This window comes from Culicoides brevitarsis, chromosome 3, assembly GCF_036172545.1.
Source record: "Culicoides brevitarsis isolate CSIRO-B50_1 chromosome 3, AGI_CSIRO_Cbre_v1, whole genome shotgun sequence".
NCBI classification, from domain to species: domain Eukaryota; kingdom Metazoa; phylum Arthropoda; class Insecta; order Diptera; family Ceratopogonidae; genus Culicoides; species Culicoides brevitarsis.
This window is the reverse complement of record NC_087087.1, coordinates 32,454,150-32,468,255: the sequence shown is the minus strand read 5'-3', so window position 1 is coordinate 32,468,255 and position 14,106 is coordinate 32,454,150. Positions and strand designations below refer to the sequence as shown.

General features: G+C 28.6%; 2 protein-coding genes across 6 annotated transcripts in view; one reads left to right on the top strand and one right to left on the bottom strand.

Moving 5' to 3' along the window:
• Positions 1–14,106, top strand: part of LOC134836148 (syntaxin-binding protein 5) — a 111,187-nt gene that overhangs the window by 11,948 nt on the left and 85,133 nt on the right. The gene's annotated exons all lie outside the window — the stretch shown is intronic.
• Positions 5,612–7,548, bottom strand: LOC134833885 (putative aminopeptidase W07G4.4). Its single transcript, XM_063848369.1, has 2 exons — positions 7,430–7,548; positions 5,612–7,365 (listed from the first exon to the last, which is right to left on the bottom strand). The coding sequence occupies exons 1-2, from the start codon at positions 7,438–7,440 to the stop codon at positions 5,850–5,852; spliced, it is 1,527 nt and encodes a 508-aa protein (XP_063704439.1). The 5' UTR covers positions 7,441–7,548; the 3' UTR covers positions 5,612–5,849.

Below are 14,106 nucleotides of genomic sequence, written 5' to 3'. Positions count from 1 at the left end.
GACTGAATTTGTAAATGCTTACTGGGTTAAAGATTTAATTTAAAAAATTAAAATATAAAAAAAGTTAAATGTGCATTGGGATTATTTGTTTCAGGATTAATAGAATTAAAATAGTTGGAAAAAAATTTAATTAAATAAAAAATTTAAATTAAATGAATAAATTACCTAAAAATTAAAATAAAAAAAAAAATCAAAAATAAAATGTGCATTGGGGTTATTTTTTTAGAATTCATTTTTGAAAATAATTTAAAATAAAAATTAAATAAATTTTAAATGCACATTGGGTCAAAAATTTGAGAAGAAAAAAGAAATTGTAAATTTGATAAAAATAAAAAAATTAATTTATTATTAAAAATTATTTTAAAAAATTCGCATTGGGTCGAATATTAAAATATGCATTGGGATATAATTTTAAAATTTTCATTGGGTTAATTTTCTTTTAAATTAATTAATTTAATTTTCTTTATTTTCGAGTTCTATTATTTCAAAAAGCTTGGAAAATAATTAACGAAGCCAATGATAATTTTACCTTTTTTTCCCTGATTAATCCCTCATTACAACCGAAACTTCCGAAATAAAACGAAAACAAAATAAAAAGTAATCCCGCATAACTTTTAATTAAACCCACAAAAGAACGAAAAAAAAAATACCTGTCGCCTCCATCGCTCATATCACACATCGTCATCCCATGACATTATGTTAATGTTCACCTCCGAACAATGGGTTCCATTTCCCTTTGTGCTAACACGGTTTATGCATCCATTAGTAGGTAGTGCGTAAAAATAAAATCCTTGGCCATGTCCTTTTGTTTTCGGTTTCGTGTAATCCTCGTTGTTGTTCGTATAAAAAGTAAAGAATTTCCTTTAATAATAAATATTCCTTATCCGTGCGTTTTATCGACAGTCAACAACATTTTATTCGACTTCGCTTTACGACGCGTCATAAAAAGCCAACGAACATAATTAAAAAGCTATGAAAATCTCGGAAAACTTTTAATGAAGCTTTTTTTTTGAAGTCATCTAAAATTTTTGAACTGAAAACGTTTCGGGTGACGACACAAAAATAAGTCTTCTGAATGGTTTATTGATGGTTTTTTTCATTTTAAATGTTTTTTTTTCGACATGAACTGAATAAAATGTCTTGAGTAGGAGTTTTGATTGCATATGAAGCATTATCATGATGATCATATATATCGCATCATTTATAACAAACTTTATCTAGGTCAGTGTTGATTCGCTCGCCACACAGAAAGCGACTCTTTTTTTGTTTTGTGAAAATCTTGCCATGTGGAAAATAGGGGCGTTGAATGCATAAAAAAAAGTTTTTTCTTTTATGTTGCGCTCCGCTCGTGTAAATGTTGAAATGTTTTCCCTGTTGAGTTGTTAACAACACACTGAATTATGATTATTGTCAACGTTTTACATGACGACGACGACGAAAGTGCACTAAATCTCCGTGTTTTGTGGCAGGGCGGCTTTGTTTCAAGGTCATCATCGGTAGAAACATTTTTTGATTGAAATTGAGTTCTCATCCGGCTTGAAAAGTGTTGATTTTAATGGATTTTTTATTGTTCTAGCTTTTTTTCGTTTTTTTGTTGATTGCAATCAACTTTTTTTTTGTTCGACACACACATAATTGTGAGTGCTTTCAGATAAAAAAAAATAAAGGAGGAAATTTCAGTATTTTTCCGCATTCTATTGTTTTCTTTTTTTATCAAGAGAAGAATTTCATGACATTAAAAGGATCTTTATCGTTGTTTGTGGAAAACGCGCTTTGCTTACATTTTTTTCTTATCTCGGGCATTGTGTTGTTTTGTTCCAGTTATCTTGACTCAGAAATTGTACGAGATATTGGCAATCATCCAAGGAACTGATTGTATCTCATTATGACAAAATGGGAAAAGTGACCAGAAATAGACAAATTACTGACATTCTTGTAAGAAAAAATAAGTTGCAGGATGTCAAGTAATTTTTTTTTTTAGATAGAAAATATTTTTTGATGGATCTTTCTATAAGAAAGAAAAATTTTAGATTTTGTTTATAAATTTTTTTAAAAAATTTTAAATAAATTAATTTAAAAAAAATTAAATTTATTTTTAAATAATTTTTTTAAAATTTTTTTATAATTTTTAATTTTTTTTAATAAATTAATTTTTTTGATAAATAAATTTTATTTAATTTTTTTTATTTTAATTTATTATTCCAGTTCATAATCAAAATTTTAATAAAAAGGTAGAATTAAAAAAAAAAATTAATAGAATTTAAAAAAAATAAATATTTTTTTTGTTTATTTATTTGAATTTTGAATTTATTGGATTTTGAATTTATTGAATTTTTTAAAATTATATTTATATTGGTTATTTTTTATTAAAATTAATATTATAAAAAATTAAATAAAATTTAAAAAATAAATAAATAAAATAAAAAAATTAAATAAATTAAAAATTTAATATTAAAAAAGTAATAAGTAATTATTTAAAAATAAATTTATTTTTTTTTTAAATATTTATTTAATTTTTTTTTAAATTTTTTATTTGAGTGAAATTTTTAAATTAATGAAATTCAAGTAAAAAAAAAAATAAAAATTCAACAAAAGAAATTTGTCAAAAAACTTAAAATATGCAATGGGTTAAAAATTAGAATTCTCATTGGGTCAAATTAAAAATTTTAGTTTTTGTAAGTTTCAAAATTAAAATTGCGATAAAGTATTTTTTAATTTATTTTAAATTTAAATTGAAATTCGTAAAAGTCAATTTAAAAAAAAATAACCGTTAACAAAATTTGAGAATCGCTTTCTTGCTAATTCAAACTAATTTTTGTAAATAAACATTTCCTTCTCAATTTCCGGCAAAAAGCTCTTTTTAAATGTCACTCGAGGCATCGTGATGCCTACTTTTTTAATAAATCATCGTTACTACCGCCACTCGATGTTCAGACAGACAAGACTAGACACCTTTGTTCCAATGTCTTGAGTACAGGCGAAACAATTTTTTGATTAAAATATACGAGCGTGTCGAGCCCGAAGGCACGGAACACACAAACAACAACAAAAAAATGTAGAGTAATAAAAACACATAAGCCATCCATTAGGAGCGCAAAAAAGGAAAAATACATAAATAAATAGAAGCGCATCTTCGTCTCCCAATAGCAAATAGCAAACAATGGATCGGGGTTCCGTTCAAATAAAGCATTTTATTTAGAAATATGCGAATTGAAATTGTAATTTATGAGACAAGTTTTAGATTAAAAGCACTATTTTTAACCTTTTAGTGTCGACGTTCGCTCCTCCGGCGGCGGCGTCATTTACTGGCCAGCACATGAGAAATTATTTGAATTTCTAATGAACTTTTACTGCCCTACTTTTTCGGTGCTGCGATATAAATTTTAATTGCTCCACTCAACTGTGCTCGTTCGTTCAATCGCTCCATTTTATTAATATTCCCCGATGCATTCGACGAAACATTTATCGATTAGCTCGTCGAGTAGCGAAAAAAAAGTTACTTTTATAATGTTGCGCTCATAATCACTCGATATATCATATCGCACCCCCGCCGATCCCCCCCCCCTTGTTTGAGGAAACATGTGATCTGAGTCAATAAAACGAAACTTTCTTCACCTCGCGCCGCAAATGAGTTCAATCAATAACGCTCGGTGTGTCGTGACATGCAAAAAAATAATACAAAAAGGTAAATTCACGGTCATTAGTCAAACTCTTCGTACGAAAAACGATACTACAGCTGACATGACACCCCTTTTCCTTCGACACACACACACACGTGTCGCTCGTGTTTCTTCATTTTCCACTTTTTCCGCGTGTTTCAATGTTGCAATTCCAGTAACCTTATTAACAATTTAAAAATAACGCCGAAGACCTACAACGACGACAAAAGAAGAAAAAAAATGAGTATTTAAATAGCTTGAATGAATAATTTGTGTTCAATCAATTGTGAGTCGCGACTATTAGCGGTGCGGCGTTGGTAATTATGTAAGCAATTTGACATTTAGTCAAACAATGCGAGCAAAGAAACGGAAATCGGTGCAATATTACACTTTCTTGTTTGACCAAGAACTACAAAAAAGGGGTTTTGGTCAAGGTAAGAGGCGTTGTCGTTAGTTAACAAGCGACTTGAAGACATTTAGTTATCAATGGGGATGGGAAAATTTGAATGTTTCATAATCAAATTTGAATTTTTTGTACTCAAAATAAAAAAATTTGTTGAAAAAGTTTAAAAAATTTCATTAAAAAGATCGAAAAAAATACAAATTTAAGTAAATTTCATTGAAAATTAAATAAATATTTTAAAATATTTTTTAAAATAAAAATTTGAAGAACGTGAAAAAAAATATAAGAAAATTTCATTAAAAATTTTGTAAATATTTAGAAAAATAAAAAAAAAATATTTTTTTTTTTATTTAATATAATTTAATATTTTTTTAATCATTTTTTTTTAAATATTTTTTTTTTTAATTTTTTAATAATATTTTTTTTAAAATTTTTTAATAATATTTAATTAAAGGTTTTTACTTTATAATATTTTTTTAAAATAAAAACGAAGTCGTAAAAAATTTTAAAAATTATAAACATTTTTATTGAAAAAAAAAAATTAAATTAAAATTGAAATTTTATAAAAAAAAAATTTTTGGAAATATTTCATTAAAAAATAAAAAAAAAAATTATTTTTTTTTTTTAAATTAATTTTATATTTTTTTAATAACTTTATTAAATATTTTTTTTTTAATAATTTTTTTAAATAATTTTTTCAATAATTTTTTTTTAATAAAAAATAATTTAATATCTGTTCAAATTGTAATAAATTTCCAAAATCATAAAAATTTTCATTGAAAAAATTTAATTTTAGTGAAAATTTCATTAAAAATTAAATGAAAATTTATTTAAAAAATTAAATTTAAAATTTCATTAAAAAATTAATAAATTAAATCAGATAAAATCTTATAAAAATTCCAATATTATAAAATTTTTAAAGAATTTTTTTTTACAAAATTTTTATACTTTAACATGAAGAAAAATTTTTCTAATATTTTTCTAATTTTTTGTCGATTTTGATTCAAAATTTCGTGATTTAAGTGGAAAGTTTAACATTTTCTACCAATTTAACATGAAAATCATGACAAAATTTCCCTAAAATTTTTTTCCTTTTCTTCACAAAAAAAAAACTTTTTTAAAAAAATTTAACTGCTTACCTTTCAAATACATTAAAATCGATCCATCTAACATTCCTGAAGCCAATTTTCAAGTTTTAATGAATTTTCTTGTCCTCATTTCGAAAAGTCCTTCATTTCGGCAACACCCCGCAATATTAGAACATTCGAAAACGCTGCATGTCCCAAAGAATTAATGACACACCAACAGTCTACAATTTGTTCACTTCTGGTGCGAATGTTGAAAACCCCAACATTTTCTTGTAAATTATACGAACCGAGAGAGGCAATAACAACAGTAGTAATAATGAATAATGAACAACATTCGTTTACAAAATATTCCTCATAACTTTATCGATTCACGTTTTTTTTTGTACCTCGGCTTTCTGTTGCCTCGTCGAAATTTCATGCAAAAAAAAAAACAATTTCTATGGGGAGAAGTGTTTTATACATGCAGACACCTAAAATGCGCACGAATTGCTACTTATCTAACGAAATTTTCTCATTATTTTCTCCCCGTGCACACAAACTCATCCAATTAATGCATCATGTCAAGTTGAAAAGTGCCGAGCTACTAAACTTTTATTATGTTACCAACACCCGAAATTTAATTTTATAAATATTTGTCGTAAGGAACCTTTGTGATGTTTGCGTTTTTTTGGATTTTTATCACAATTTTTCATTTTTTTTTTAGTTGAAATGCAATTTAGCGAGCGCCAAAATGCTTGCCCCGGTTGGAGTATCGGGAACTTCGCCTGCACTTCCCGCAATATCCAAGTGACTGTACTTCAGGGGATGCGTTGACTTGTTTCCGTGTTTGTCTAAGCCCGTTGCTGCGACCAAAAATGCCGCCGGAATTTGATGCCCGCGTGGCGTTTGGGACGACGGTAAATTATTGCATTGCAACAAGTCTTCGCCATATCCGGAGCTGGCGTTAAATGCAAAATCCTCCTTGCGCAGTGTCGAAATTTCGAAGGGATCTCCGCATTTTTCGCCGACTTCTTTGAGTTTTTGTCCGTGATGCGCCTTCATCGCGGGTCCGTTATCGACAACGATGGAATATGTCCCGTGAGCGATGCAAGCATGTCCCGTTAGTGTCGCGACGGTGTATAAATGAGGATTTGGCAGATTTTCACGCAAACAACGCTCCTTCATTTGACACAACGAATCTGCCATGCAAAGACGACCCTCGGCATCTGTATTTCCGATGCGAATTCTGACGCCAGCACGTGACGTGATAATCTCATCGCTCACAAAAGCCTCCGATCCGACGGAATTCCGGACTAAACAAAGTACCCCAATGACGATGGCATCTTGTGGTTTCAAAAAATCGACAACTTTCATGAAACCAGCAACGTTGGCGGCACCACATTTGTCTCGTGACATGCCTGCCATCACTCCGCCTGCTTTAATATCGGCGCCGCCCGTGTCGTAAGTCACTCCTTTACCCACGAGAATGACCGTTTTCGTTGCCGGCTTCGATGGACGGTACTCCAAGAAGACAATTCGACCCGAATGACGCTGAACATTCGCTGCACATCGATTAACGGCAGCAAATAAGGGATATTCCTTCACAAAAATCGACGGTTCGAGGATACTTTGGAGCTTAATACTCGAATTGACAAATGCCTCTGTGACATAGGACAAAATCGCGGGTGCTGTCATACGTTCGGGATCTCCGCCGCCAATATCTCGTGCAACATTTTTGCCACTTTCGATAATTTTCGCATAAGTACCCGCTTCGTTTGTTATTTTAGACGAGCAAAATGCAATTTTATCGACTTTTGACTTGCTCTTCGGACAAAATTCGCGATGTTGTATCGGAACATACAGAAAATTTAACGCCCCCAAAATCGTCGAGAGCTTGGCATGTTCAAATTCTGCGGATTCTGGCAAAATTACGCAAGGAGCTGTTGATCCGGCGGCAATTGCACGAGCCACACCCTTCGTAGCTGCCTCAAAATAGCTTCGAACGTCATCGTAATCGCCCAAATCGCCGACAAAAGAGTAGATGACTCGTTGTTTGACGTTTGGAATTTTCAAACAAGACACTTGCTTGTCGAAATCCGCATCAAATTGACGGAATTCCTCGAGATAAGTGGTAATCTCCTTCGTATCGCATGTTTTTTCCACAACTACAATGGAATCCCAATCGTCGCTTATCAACTTTGCATTATCAATGAATGACACGGGACAGGGCAAGAATCTGTTTGTGACAAAAAATTATTTTTTTTTATTTTTCTTACGAAATTTGCATGGAAATTGCTTACCTTTCATCCATTGGAAGGAAATTTCGTCGCAAAACGAGAAATTATTGAGAAAATTGACAGAAAAAAGATAAAATTGAACACAAAGAGAGTTGCCGTCTTCTTTGTTGTGTGTCCGGGACTCAAATGAAGTGTCAAACGGAGGCCGATGCAACTTTCAACTTACATCCAAGTTTCTTGTGCAACTGTCAAAAAAAGGCCTCTTCGATTTTTTGAACGTTTTTCATCAATTTTCATCGAAAATTTTCCTCACAAAATGTTCGAACAACCGTAAATTCCTCGAATTACTAACTTGCAAAAATTTCTGCTCCAAAAATTCCATACATGTAATATTGTTCAATTTGTTCATGGCATGATAAGCATTTTATGGAAACAATTTAATTGAAAAGGAATTCCAACTGGAATCCAATTAGTCAATTTTGTATGGTGGACAAAACTCGGATCAAATTCACTCAAGTAGACATTTTTACAGTCACATGTGAGTTGTCACACCGCCGAATTATAATGCTCGTCTCTAAGCACGAGGGACATTTCAATTGTGTCCCTGGCAAAACTGAATTTTAATGGCAAGAAATTTATCAGAATTCGAAAATATTTTATCGTCATCCGGATAAAATTTTACCTCAGGGGATGATGATGCTGCCTGTGTGTCAATGAGACAGGTGCATCGGGTAATAAATGCCTATCATCAGTTATTATTATGTTTGATTAAATGCTTTTTTGTCGCATTTTGAATTTTTTTTTTTATAAAAATTCGCTTAAATGAGGTAAAAAATAAAAAAAATTCTTTGATGAAAATTAGGAAAAATTTTAAAAAATTATTTAAAAAAAATTTATAATAAAATTTCCAATTTTTATAATTTTAATTTAATTTATTATTTTTTTTAAAATTTAATTTTAATAAATTTATTTTTAATTAATTTTTAATTTTATTTATTTTTAATTTAATTTAATTTAATTTTAATTTTTAATTTTAATTTTAATTTTAAATTTTATTTAATTTTAATTTAATTTTTATTGTTAATTTAATTATTTATTTAATTTTAATTTTACCTAATTTAATTTTTTTTAAATAAAAAAAATTTTTAAAAATATTAAAATGAGGTTTCACAAATATTTTTGTTAATTTCATTTTATATACAAAAAATAAGAAAAAAAATCAAGTATCAAACCCAATATTTAAAAAATAATTGAAATGCGTAGACTTTTCAAGCAAAATATGAGTCCATTCAAATTTCACGGCAATTAAAGTCATTCCACTAAAATAACTCTTATTTCGAGTAATTAAAATTATTGGCGGAAAAAATGCAATTAACTCTGAAAGCATTGATTTTATTTTTTATATTTCAATAAAATTGAATTGCCCTCACTTCAGATCGCTTCGAAAAAAGGTTTTGCTTCATAAATTTTCCATTTTATTTTTTTTAAATGGAAATTATTTCCTTTTCTCGTCATTTAACCCTTTTTAAAAAACTTTCCATGAAAGGTCAAGGATTTTTTTTATCGAAGAAGGAATGGTCAATAAACGAGAAAAAAATCAATAAATTTCGAAATAATCAAAAATTCACACAACATGGCATCACAAATGAGAAAATATTTCAGATAATAATGCAACAACAACGTCATTGTCGAGCCAAGCAAGGAAAAAAGTTTTTGGCAGTTTTCCAAAAAAATTTAAACTTGAAGACAAATAAAATACGTTGTTTGACACAAAATTTCGCAAGTTCGAACATTGGCAGACGTCACAAAGGTGTCGAAAAAGGGATTTAGTTTTTAATTGAATGTCCTTAATGATGATGGAGTGCCTTGAAATTTACTTCCGGTGAACTTTTTCCTTAAAATAAAAAAAAAATTAAAGATCCCAAAATTTCTCTTCATTATTTTTTTTGTAAATAATCCGCGACATAAAATTTAATCCTCTTATTGTTCCCATTGTTGTTGTCGTCGTCGTCGAAATTATTTAATAACGACACTTAAAATTCCGCCTTGACGAAAAATGAAAAAGCGAAAAATCGCCAAAGCATAAAATAAAATAATCGTTTCAGGTGCGATTCAGTCACTCAGAATACAAATCATCATTATATGGCTTATTGAAATGTTGCTTGTCTTAGTGATTTTCGTCGTTTTTGGTGGTTTTTAAATGGATCGCAGAGCACGTGTTCTCATCCCTCCATCGAAATTCACGGTTTTGTTGTCGTCTTTTGCGTCGAAGAAAGCACAATAATTTTTTGTTTTAATGAAGTTGAGGAGAAAATTCTTGTATTTTAAGTGTTTTTGTGTTTGCTTCCTGTAGAAAAAAAAGAAAAAAATAAAATTTAAACAGAAAATTGTATAGAAATGAATAAAGATGAAGAAGTATTAGCGAGAATTAGAAATTGAATTAATTTTTCAACTACGTGTTTGAACAACTTTGGAATGTTGATGAAATGAATTTCAATGAAGATGGATTTTTTTTTAAATCGATTTTTCATTTTAATAAAAAGACCTTGAGTCAAAAATTTCACTAAAAAATATTTTTTAAAATAATTTAATTTTTTTTAAATAAAAATTAAACTAAAATTTAAAACAAAACCGATTCATAACCGATAAAATTTGAAAATCGCTTCTTGTTAATTCAGGTTTTCTTTTTTTTTTACCGCATTTTAAAGAAAAAGTTTTTGTCGTTTTGGGTCAAAATTAATATAAAAAAAATTTCTTCTCAAATTATATTTTTCATTAATTTTCTTTAAAATTCATTCTAATTTTTTAAATTAATTTTATTTAATTATTAAATTAAAGTTAACTAAATTAAATAATTTACATATTTTACTAAAAAAAGGATTTTAAAAAAATTTTGAAGCTCTTTTTTTATCGAAAGTTTTTTAAAAAATTTGCTAAAAATAGTAAAACCGATTCATAACCGATAAAATTTGAAAATCGCTACTTGTTAATTCAATTTTTTTTTAAGTTTTCATAAATTTGTTATTTTTGGGCAAAAATTGATCAAAACTCAAAAGAAAAAAAATTTTTTATTAAATTTTCATCAATTTCTTCAGCAATTCTCTTAATATTTTAAATAAATAAATTAATTTAAATATTTTTTTCTTTTATTTTTTAACTAAAATTGATAATATTTATTAAACTAACGTCAAAGAAACTGTCAATAAAATCCATTTGTTACTTGAAAAACTCATAAATGCTAGTTTTTTCTCAATTCTTGATAAAAAATGATATACGATGACAACTTCATCAAATTTATGCTTGAATAGTAATTCATTAGAAAATTCCATTTCCTATTTTTTTCTGTGATACAAGAGACAAAATAGAGAAAAATACTGCAATTTCCATTAGAAAGACAGACAATCGACATGAAAAAGTGTCCCAAGAGATCAATTTAAGTTCCTTCCTTTCGAACGATGTTGTTTGAGTAAAGTACCTCCTTCGATCTAAATCAATATAAAGGATGCTATTTATTTGTTATAAACAATATTTCCCTTTTTTTATTGGAACGAAACGAAAGGAAGCTGATTACATAGTTTTTTATTGACTATCAAGATTTTTTTTTATTTATTTCTTAATATTATTTGTTTGGAAAGTAATTGAAACGCATTAAATATTCCAATCACGCGAGGTTCAACAAAGTCATCTAAAATTAATGCTCCTATTTATTTAAACGAAATGTTTTGTGTGGCAATTAACCCTTATGTTGTTCACCTGTGAGTCACAACAGCTGTGAAATCACTAAAAATGTGTGAGAGAGAGAGACATTAGAAACAAAATAATAATTTTTGATAAGGATCGGAAAATTCATTAAAATTTCTTTATTTTCCTTTTTCATTTCAGGTACGTAAGACGATTAACTCAACTTGACGACATTCGAGCGCACAAAATGAAAGGTTTGAATTTTCCAAAGGAAATTTTCCCACAGTACTTGAAAACTCGTATTTCAAGACATTAACATCGATTTCTCCGAACAACAAACAATTTTTAGTATAATGAACATATTTCGTGTTTTACAACGTTTAGCAAGACGGAAAAAACCCCACTTGCCTTATCTCTTTTAATTATGCAACAGAACTCATTCTGTGTGTCGATATAAGGCAAGGCGAGTGCATTGAATGTAATTTGTGGCGAGGAAGTGCTTTTTTTGCGGAATGTGAACATAAAATTCGTTGATGATGCCATCCAGTGCGGCAATTACTACTTTTTGTACAAAAAGTGGCAGAAATTTGTACGAAAATGGAAGAAGGAGAAAAAAAAAGCGGAATTGCATTTGGGTTGCACAACAATTAAAATAAATGAATCTACGGCTATAAATTTGAAAATCAATGTTGGAGGCACGACATGAGCTTTTTTTGTGGTTTAATTGTAAGACAATGATGTTTTTTCATCGAATTTTATTTTGGGGTTTCTTTTAATGAGAAATTGCTTAATTTTTCTCATTAGTTTTTTTAATGAATTTTAGATTAGTTGACTTTTTCTTCTAAGCTGAGAATTAAAAAGATAAAAATTTGTCAAATTTTCAAAAGCTGAAGACTTTTTAAAAGCTGAAAGCTTTTCAGGTTTCAAGAGCTAAAAATTTGTCAAATTTTCAAAAGCTGAAAACTTTTTAGGTTTCAAGAGCTAAAAATTTGTCAAATTTTCAAAAGCTGAAAGCTTTTCAGGTTTCAAGAGCTAAAAATTTGTCAAATTTTCAAAAGCTGAAAGCTTTTCAGGTTTCAAGAGCTAAAAATTTGTCAGATTTTCAAAAGCTGAAAGCTTTTCAGGTTTCAAGAGCTAAAAATTTGTCAAATTTTCAAAAGCTGAAAGCTTTTTAGGTTTCAAGAGCTAAAAATTTGTCAAATTTTCAAAAGCTGAAAGTTTTTCAGGTTTCAAGAGCTAAAAATTTGTCAAATTTTCAAAAGCTGAAACTTTTTTAGGTTTCGAGAGCTAAAAATTTGTCAAATTTTCAAAAGCTGAAAACTTTTTAGGTTTTAAGAGCTAAAAGTTTCTCAAATTTTCAAAAGCTGAAGTTCAAAATGCTGATTCATTGTACAAAAAGCGATTAATTTATATGAACTTTATCTAGTTAAACATCAAGTTTCCTACAATTTCCCCCCAATCAATTAATTTTTCTCGTATTTCGTCAAATCTTTCGTTAATCCACTTAAAATTCATGTCTCACTAATGAACATTTAATTCACTTTCCTTGTTTCTTTCGCCCCTACAGCAAATCCCTGTGTATTTATCTAACTCCTTTCGCTTTTACACGAGCACGAACAATAACAAAAGCAGATTTATTTTCAATACAAATCGGTTCTCTTTCACTCATTTTGTTTCGTTTTCGCTATTTGCTATGAACGTCACTCACTTAATTATATCCGAAAAATAATCTTTCATGTTGAAAAGAAATAAAAACAGTTCTTTATGTCAATATTATAAGAAAATTTAAACAACAAACTTTTCCATTTTTTGTACAGAAAAATAAAATAAAATAAATCTCGGTTTACAAAAACGAAACAAAAGGGAAAAAGTTCGTCGTCAGGCAGCAAGAAAATTAAAAGTAAAGAAAAAAATGAAATAAAAATAAAGATTTTGCGTCGTTGTCACTATTTGGCGCAATTTCAGTTCAACAAGGGATTACGAGCATCAAGTACCTCTTAACTATTCGATAAACAATTAATTAAGTCAGATGCATCTACTACCCGACAGATGCGACACGAAAACCACTTTAACATGAGATGATGAACGCAACTGGTGCAAAGCGAAATCACTCACTCTTCTTCCATTTTCTCCTTCTGTCAACTTTTCGCTTCGCATGGCTTTTGTTTAGTAGAGCAGCGATAACAAGACATTGTGTGCGGAGTTCATGATGATAACACACGACGACTACATGAAAATGATGATGATTACATTATTATGAGTTTATACGAGGATGTTGGGAGAAAAAAAATAATAGAACGACGACAGGATCTTATAAACGAGATTTATGAGAGTGTTTGTTAAAAGGATTTAAATTGATATTAAACATGTAATGAAAAAAATAATAAAAATCACTTGAAAGTAATTGATTCGACTTTTTGTCAAAATGCGGGAAAAATAGGTTAGTAGGTCAGAATAGTGCGCATCTGAAAATTTTCACTGAAAAATATCCTTGAACTACACTCAAAAGTCGATCAACATCAAAAGGGAGGGAAAACTTGACATAAAATGAACAATTTAATCATATTTATGAGAATTTTCTCGAATTTTCCGACATTTTCTGAATTATTCACAAATTTTTCTTGATTTCCTTCGGAAGAAAAGTTTTTCTAATTCAGAAAATTCTCACAAACTTTATTTTTTAAAATTTTAATTAATTTTTTTAAAAGTTCAATTGGAAAATTTTTTTGAAGTTTTTCAAAAATTTTCATGAGTTTTCCGAATTTTCTTAAATTTTTTTAATTTTAATAATTTTTCTCGAGCCATTTTGAATTTTTTTAAATTTTTTACAGAACTCTTCGTGAATTTTGTAACAATTTTCCGGATTTTCATGAATTTTCCAATATTGTCTTGAATTTCCCAATAGTTTTCCGGATTTTTTAAGCTTTCTGAAGGTTTTTTTGAAATCTTTCTTGAACTTTTACATTTTTCTCGAGTAATTATGATTTTTTTTTTAATTTCTTAAAGAAAAAATTTTGAATTTTCCGAAAGTTTTCCAGATTTTCTTGAATTTTCTTAAA